Raw genomic sequence first — 8,995 nt, forward strand, 5'->3', positions numbered from 1 at the left:
TTGAGATTTTATTGATTTTAACTATATCTGGCTATTTTTATTAAAATGTATATCAGTACATCTATAATAGTCCTAGTTTGATTCCATAGTGGGCGCAGAGAAATATATACTGCTTTGACAATAGGTCTGAGTGGTGGGAGGAGGTCAAAAAACGTGTTGTCAGATTTTTCAAGGGTCTAGCTACCCGTAGAGGCGTTAATAGAAACTTAGCTTACCAGGCTCTGAGGGAGAGGTTGACTATCCTTGTCTCTGAGGGCGGAGATCCGGGGGAGATCTCTGAGGTCAAACTTCGCCTTAAGCAGCAGCAGTACGACCGGCTTGCGTCTTTGGCTCTGGAGAGGGATCATGGTAAATACCACTCGCCTGACCCTTATCAGAGTTTCAAACAAAGTTCAGCACTTAAGACGGTCATCGGTCTCAGGGATGGCTCGGGGTCTCTGGCAAAGTCCAGGTCGGAGATCTTGGCCATCGCTAGAGATTTTTATGCTGATCTGCTTGGGAAGAAGCCACTTGACCAGACAGGGATGGAAGACTTCTTAGATTCCACACCAAGTCTGGGAGATATTGATATTTCTGCCATAGACTTGACAGCGGAGATTGCCGCAGATGAAGTAGCGAGAGCCATTGGTGGCCTTGCGCCTAAAAAGACCCCGGGTCCGGATGGACTGACGGCTGAGTTTTACAAGGCTTTCGTGTCCATTCTGGCCCCCCAATTGGCTGGAGCTTTTAATGATTGCCTTGCTGAGGGTCAGTTACCACCCTCCATGAGGCAATCTGCGATAATCCTGCTGTCAAAAGGTCGTGATCCGGAGATGATTGAGAACTGGCGTCCCATCAGCCTTCTCAACGTCGACAGGAAGATCCTGGCGAAAATTTTGTTCTGGCGGTTGTCCCAGGTGACAGATGTACTTTCCTGCCATCAGCACTGCTCGGTTGTGGGAAGGAACACGCTCTCAGCACTGTTAGCTGTCCGGGAGGTCCTGGAGCAGTGCAGGGCTGAAGGTTGGGGAAGGTACCTGCTGACATTGGATCAGTCCAAGGCTTTTGATCGGGTCAATCACAAGTATCTGTGGCGATTACTTACTGTGTACGGTTTGCAGGGGAGGTTTGTAGATTGACTGCGAACTTTATACAAGGAGGCTGAGAGTTTTATGCTGATCAATGGATGGATAGGCCAGCCTTTTGAGGTGAGCTCGGGGGTCCGCCAGGGTTGTCCGCTGAGTTCCCTGCTGTACGTGTTCGCCATCGACCCCTTCGTGAAAAGGCTAGAGGGCAGCATGCTTGGTAGGGTTCCGATGGGCATCTCTGGGAGCTTATCTTTGAAGGTGGTGGCATATGCCGATGATGTCACTGTGGTGGTCTCGGATGCAGAGGAGGCGTTGGTGGTTGCTGAGGAGATCACCCGGTACTCATTGGCATCTGGTTCCAAGATCAATCCAGATAAGTGTGAAACTCTCTGGATGGGCAAAGATGGAGAGTCCTTTAGACTTCCCGGATCTTTTCCCGTGCCTCAGGATGAAATCAAGATTCTCGGCATCAAATTTGGCCCAGGCGATTATGGCCTGCGAAATTGGGTTAGCAAACTATCAGATGTCGACAGGAAAGTGGTCCGCTGGAAAGGTTGGAGTTTGACCTATAGAGAAAGGATTGACCTGATCAAAACTTACCTGATACCAATATTGTTGTATGTCAGTTACGTCACGATTTTGCCAGCATCCCTGTATACCAGGGTCAATCGCTTGTTTTTCCAGATGTTATGGGGAAACAAGCTAAACCATGTGCGTAGAAATATTACCTATAAAAATAGGCGGGAGGGTGGCCTAGGCATGGTCAACCCAATTGTTTTCTTCTCTTTAATTTTTATCAAACACAATATTGGTAGTATGTTAATGGAGAACCCGCCTGTTTGGGTAGGGATCTTTCAGACTTGGTGTGAGCCTTACCTTGGGGAATGGAAGAGTGGTGGCCCAGTGAAAAATCTGAGGAGACGTCATGGCTACCTCCCGGCCTATGTCTTGCCGTGTTTGAAGAAACTGTTGCAGTGGGGATTGACAGTGGAGAACATCAAATCGGTCGACAGGAAAGCCCTGTCGGCATGGGTGGTGGACTCCTATTTTCCTGACTCACTGGCCTTGAGGGATTGCCCAGGCACAATTTTGGAGGAGGGATTGCGTTTATTGAACTCGCCGCGGATTCCGAACAAATTGTGGGACATCGCCTGGCTTACCTTCCAGGGCAAGCTTTACGTTAGAGGGCTCATGAAGTATCGAGATGTGGAGGAACGTGGTTGTCCTCGACAGGGGTGTGCTGTTGAGGAGACCATGGACCACTTCTTGATGTCGTGTCCTTTTAATGTAGAAGTGTACAACCAGGTGGGGAGGGTCCTGAATATCCCGTTTCTGGCGCATCTTGGTTATGCCGAGTGGGCCTATGGAGCGTTTAATCAGCGCCAGGGTTATGATTTGTGCACTTTATATATAGTTAGTCTAGTGGTCAGGAGACACTTATGGTTAGCACGGTGTGATCTAGCTATTAGGAAGAAAGACTTGCCCGTCCAGGTGGTGGTGAGCACTATTCTCGGTGAGGTGGGAACCATTCGGTACTTGGAGAGGAAGAAACTGGGGAGAGGGGCTTGGATTCTGGCATGGCAGAATATCAGGCCTCCTTGACTTGGTGGAAGTCTCTCCTGGGTGCAGCTTACTGTCTCGTTCCTTTCACTCTAGATTTTGATTTTCTTGTTTTTTAAAGTATTGGCCGCAGGCACACAGGGAACATCCCTTTGTGCTTCTCTTTATGTGTAGGTGAGGTGTTGTTTTGTCTTTGGGTATTATTTTTGTTTCTGTCTTGTCTAGTGTCTTGTCCTCAGTCTTATGTTGCTGGGTATTTCAGGGCGTAAAAGTCCCATAGTATGTGTGAGGTGTGTATGGTGTGTGTTGGTGCTGTTTTTTCATTTTTTGTCCTTTGGTGGTGGTTTATGTTGTATGTATTTTTGTTCTTTTTTTTCTGGTAGTCTCGTTTTTAGTATGGATGATAATGAATGGTGTCTCCCCTGATACGGTACAGTGTGGTTTTCTTGATGTAATGAAGTTGTTTTTGCTTATGGTACAATACAAGTGTTTTGTTTCCTTTCTGTATATACATGAGATAAAGCTTGTCTCTGATTGTTGTGCTTATTGCATACCTTATTTTTTTTGATGTTGAATGCATTGGAGTTATCTTTTCAGCCTTATGATGGCATACCTTTTAACCCTATTTATTATTTGTGTATGCTATCTTTTTTTTTGATCTACTTTAATAAAAAATCCACACTCTAATCCTACCATAGTCATAGTGTAATGTCCTACCATATTATTATTATGTATTTATATAGCACTGACATCTTCTGCAGCACATTACAGAGTACATAGTCATGTCACTGACTGTCCTCAGAGGAGCTCACACTCTAATCCTACCATAGTCATAGTGTAATGTCCTACCATATTATTATTATGTATTTATATAGCGCTGACATCGTCTGCAGCACATTACAGAGTACATAGTCATGTCACTGACTGTCCTCAGAGGAGCTCACAATCTAATCCCTGTCATAGTCTAATGTCCTATCATATTATTATTATGTCTTTATATAGCACTGACATCTTCTGCAGTTCTTTACAGAGTACATTGTCATGTCACTGACTGTACTCAGAGGAGCTCACACTCTAATCCTACCATAGTCCTAGTGTAATGTCCTACCATATTATTATTATGTATTTATATAGCACTGACATCTTCTGCAGCACTTTACAGAGTACATAGTCATGTCACTGACTGTCCTCAGAGGAGCTCACACTCTAATCCTACCATAGTCATAGTGTAATGTCCTACCATATTATTATTATGTATTTATATAGCACTGACATCTTCTGCAGCTCTTTACAGAGTACATAGTCATGTCACTGACTGTCCTCAGAGGAGCTCACACTCTAATCCCACCATAGTCATAGTCTAATGTCCTACCATATTATTATTATTATGTATTTATATAGCACTGACATCTTCTGCAGCACTTTACAGAGTACATAGTCATGTCACTGACTGTCCTCAGAGGAGCTCACAATCTAATCCTACCATAGTCACAGTCTAATGTCCTACCATATTATTATTATGTATTTATATAGCACTGACATCTTCTGCAGCTCTTTACAGAGTACATAGTCATGTCACTGACTGTCCTCAGAGGAGCTCACACTCTAATCCCACCATAGTCATAGTCTAATGTCCTACCATATTATTATTATTATGTATTTATATAGCACTGACATCTTCTGCAGCACTTTACAGAGTACATAGTCATGTCACTGACTGTCCTCAGAGGAGCTCACAATCTAATCCTACCATAGTCACAGTCTAATGTCCTACCATATTATTGTTATGTATTTATAAAGTACTAACATCTTCTGCAGCACTTTACAGAGTACATAGTCATGTCACTGACTGTCCTCAGAGGAGCTCACACTCTAGTCATAGTCTAATTCCCTACCATATTATTATTATGTATTTGTATGACACTGCCATGTCCTACAGAACTTTACAGAGTACATAGTCATGTCACTACTGACTGTCTTCGCGGGAGCTCACAATCTAATCCTATCATAGTCATAGTCTAATGTCCTACCATATTATTATTAATATGTATTTATAGAGCACTGACATCTTCTGCAGCTCTTTACAGAGTACATAGTCATGTAACTGACCTCAGAGGAGCTCACAATCTAGTCCTACCATAGTCCTAGTCTTATGTCCTACCATATTATTATTATTATTATTATTATTATTATTATTATTATTATTATTATGTATTTATATACCACTGACATCTTCTGCAGCTCTTTACAGAGTACATAGTCATGTCACTGACTTTCCTCAGAGGAACTCACAATCCAATGCTACCATAATCAGTCTAATGTCCTACCATATTATTAGTATAATTATTACTGTATTATTACTATGTATTTATATAGCACTGACATCTTCTGCACCACATTACAGAGTACATAGTCATGTCACTGACTGTCCTCAGAGCAGCTCACAATCTAATCCTACTATAGTGATAAGTCTAATGTCCTACCATATTATTATATTACTACTATTATTACTATGTATTTATATAGCACTGACATCTCCTGCAGCACTTTACATAGTACATAGTCATGTCTCTGACTGTCCTCCCCTATCCTCTCCTGCGTATCATAGTTCCATGACGCGTGCCACGCGGAAGAGGGGAGGAAGAAATTGTAAGGACCCGCAGACGTCATTTTCCGGATCACAGCGCGACTTTTTGTAGGAGTCGTGGTTTCAATAGAGTAGCGGGCATCTTGGCATGCAGAGGGATTAAGAGAGGGGGCAGTGAGTGTATACTCCTCTTCATATAGGCGTGGCGCCCCCGCTCGGTGTCCCTTTAACTAGGGATTAAGAAAAAAACACCAAAAAAAACATTGCTACGCCTTACATAGCAACGCTCGCTGCTATGGAGGAGCGTGCCTTCCCTTAGTTACACGCATTGCTTCCTTAGCAAGCATGCAGTTCGGATGATTTCAGGTGTGTGTGAGGGATCAGCAGGACACCGGGCAACTGGTATTGTTTAAAAGGAAATAAATATGGCAGCCTCCATATCCCTCTCTTTTCCGGTGTGCTTTCGGTAACTGCCATTTGCTACATCTAGCAATGTATGGGTAGATCAACCAAGAGACAGATCTCTCTCTGATCAAATCTGATTTGAGAGAGATTTGTTGCCTGCCCATACACCGCAGACGTTTTCCCAATCAATTTCAGCATGAAGTCTCTTGAATATCTGTGAAGCGGCACACTGCCTGCTGGGCCCCACAGGTCTCCCCTATCTATGAGCTTACACTCACCTGTCTTCTCCTCATCCCCGCCGGACGCTCCTCCCTGTCTTTTCTCTTTTGTGGTGCCTGTGTCACATGATAAACACTAAAGGTCTGGTGGCATGTACTTTACATTGCCTCTAGAGGCCTCTAGTGTTCTTCCTCTAGCGTTTGACACTTGACACAGGCCCTTCTGGGAGAGAAGAGACAGTGAGGAGCACCTGGCAGGGATGGGTAGAAGCACCAGCAGATAGGAGAGTGTGAGCTCTTCTGCCAACACGTCAGTTGACATGAAATCTATCAGGAATCGGCCTAGCGCCTCATCCAGCCTGACTGCCCCTCAGATGTAAATGTCTCCCCAGGTGTAAATACTCATCTGTCCCGCTACTGAAACTCCCCGCCATTTACATGTGGGGCGACCAGGCAGGCAACGCCGATCACATTGACCTATTTTACCCCGAAAAATGCTTGTTGAGGCACCAATTTTTATCCGATTCGATAAAATTATCTGACGGATAGTCGATTGGGCCGCAGAATTGGTAGATGTATGGCCACATTTATAGCCAGAGAGTCAGTCGTACCAGCCTCCATATCTCTAGATCAGGTGTATTTCTTGTAGTGAAGGTCATGTCTAGGAGAACTCGTGGAGAAGCACATGATTAGTTTGGTCAGGTGATAGATATGTAAGTCTCTGATTTGCTAGTCATGATCATGTGCAGAATGTGATCACAGCAAATCAGAGCGTTGCAAATCTATCAGCTGATCAACAAATCACATGATTGTCCATGAGTTCTAGACATGACCATCACTATGTTCTTGTTGCAGAACATTGTTTGTAAATTACTGTAATGTGTTTATGACCAGGTGACATGATTTGCCTTTGGTAATTTGACTTTGTCTGTCTTTCTTTCTTTAAAGGTCCCCTAGAAGTGGCCCTATCGAACTGGAGCCATGAGCGGCCCCAAACAATGGGACGTCAGCAGAGCCCTGGTTATCGCCAGCTTGTTCAATTTCCTCCACAATGTCGGGAATTTTTGCATCTTTCCCTTCTTGACCATCATCTTGCGGCAATTCGGACTGAGCCCTCCCCTGGTGGGCATTATAATGGGGGCAAAACACATTGTGTTTGCTCTCTGGGCTCCATTTTGCTCCTTTGTGGCCAAGACCAACAGCAAGAGGAGAATAATCATCATCTCATCCTTGTTTTTTTCAGCTGGAGCTGGTCTAGCCCTTACCATATTCCAACCATTACAGCATGATCTGGTCTTCAGGTTCTGCAATGCAAGTCTTCCATCCAAAAACAGACTCACCACGCCAGGTGTCTTGGACATGGAAATGTTCGGGCCTGAGGATAACGCAAGTTTGATGTTGACCGAAGCTCCTCGGGTAACTACATTGGCGACAACCAGGGTCACAAGTCACAGCAAAAAGAAAGTGCTTGCAGACTATGCCATAGAGACAGACATTCCATCTAAAATCTTAACAGGTTTGGTGACTACAACTTCTCAGCCCTCTTATGCAGCCACACAGTCACAAACGTCCACCACATTCAAAACGTTGCCGAAAATGCACGCTGCAGAAAGGCTGGCCAAACCAAACCATAAAACCAGGACCAATGAGTCAGCTAGCCTAGAACTTGGGGCTTCTTCCTCATTTGAGAAAAGTTCCTTAGCTCAAGGTCTTCATGAAGACTTAAATGATTCTACTGTCAAATTGCTTCCACATACTAAAGCCTCTAGACACCTTGTGCCAAAGAAAAGAGATCTGAACGGAAACCTTCTTCAAACAGAACCCTTTCTGGACTTCGAACATAAGACTTTCCTGGTTGTGCTGGGAATAGTGCTTATCTGGGAAATGTTCGCCTCCCCACTGAAGTGGACTGCAGATGACAGCCTTTATGAATACCTGGACTTTGTGGATGCAACAGACAGGCATGACAAAATCTGGATATGGCGTTATTTGGGGGCTTGCCTTGGATCCTGCTCCATTGTTTTCTTGATAAATGAACTAAACTGTTTCTCAATTCTGGGCCTTCCCAGAGTCTACCTCCATTTTTACTCTTACTCTGCCTTTATGTTCATAACCCTGTTCTTAGGCACAATGTATCCCATACATGTCTCAAAGGCCACAGAGCATACCAGCAAGACCTTCAAAGCCTTGGGCCTCATGGGCAGTGATGGCCATATTGTCCTCCTGTCCCTGACTGTCTTCATAATGGGTGCTGTGAGGTCCTCGGCCGACAATTTCCTCTTTTGGCAACTGCAGGACATTGGAAGCTCTGAACTTTATATGGGACTCTCTGTGGCCTTATCACTCTTTTCTGAAATAGTCCTTTATTTTCTTAAATATAAACTCATGAAGACCTTCAGCTTCAAGTGGATGGTGGCCCTTGGCCTGTTCTGTCAAGCAATCCAGTTGTTGTACTATTCCTTCTTGTGGTCGCCTTGGGCCGTGTTGCCTATTCAGATGTTGGGTGCCTTCAGCAGCAGCTTTCTTTTATGGGCTGTAAAATCCCAAGTGGACGATGTGGCTACTCCAGGGACTGAGAGGTCTATTCAGCTTGTTCTGCATTGCTTGTCCCACCAATGTGGAGCCAGCGTAGGCAGCTTTGCTGGTGGCTTTGTTATCAGCAGTTTTAGCCTCCCTATCCTCTTCCAGGCCTGTAGCGTTAGTGTAGCAGCCTGGATTTTGATATTTTTGGTGATCCAACCCAAACTTCCTCAAACCAAGAAAATAAACTACTCTCGTCTTCTTGCCCCGGATAACAGTGATATGAGTGACTCCGAGGATGAGCAGGAACGGGACTGGCTGGTCAAGGCAATGAAAGAGGAAAATAAAATATGGTAGCCTAGTAATTACTGTTGCCAATAAACAGTTCTCATCATACCTCGAGAGGATCTCTTCTTCCTTAGAAAGTCTTTTGTGCGCGGGTGGCTTTATGTAGAAACACACAATGAATTTATGAAGTGATCGGTTTGTGTTCCTCTGATTAGCTAGTCACGATCGTGTGTTCTTTTCTAATTTTTCCTTCCTGTGTACACTGATCAGGACCAGCCAATTGGAGAGGTATAAATCCACCACTTGATAGAGGGATTGTGAGTTCTTCCAAGATTTCTTGTCCTAAAAAA

The 8,995-nt window shown here is 44.3% G+C and overlaps 1 protein-coding gene across 2 annotated transcripts in view; it reads left to right on the forward strand.

Moving 5' to 3' along the window:
• MFSD6L (major facilitator superfamily domain containing 6 like) overlaps positions 1–8,753 on the forward strand; it is a 28,867-nt gene extending 20,114 nt beyond the window's left edge. For both annotated transcript variants that reach the window (XM_068262555.1, XM_068262556.1), the window contains exon 2: positions 6,786–8,753. In XM_068262555.1, coding sequence (XP_068118656.1) covers positions 6,819–8,714 — 1,896 coding nt within the window. In that variant the 5' untranslated portion in view covers positions 6,786–6,818 and the 3' untranslated portion in view covers positions 8,715–8,753. The remainder of the gene's footprint in view (positions 1–6,785) is intronic.
• The last annotated feature ends 242 nt before the right edge of the window (positions 8,754–8,995 follow it).

Source organism: Hyperolius riggenbachi, chromosome 12 (assembly GCF_040937935.1).
Source record: "Hyperolius riggenbachi isolate aHypRig1 chromosome 12, aHypRig1.pri, whole genome shotgun sequence".
NCBI classification, from domain to species: domain Eukaryota; kingdom Metazoa; phylum Chordata; class Amphibia; order Anura; family Hyperoliidae; genus Hyperolius; species Hyperolius riggenbachi.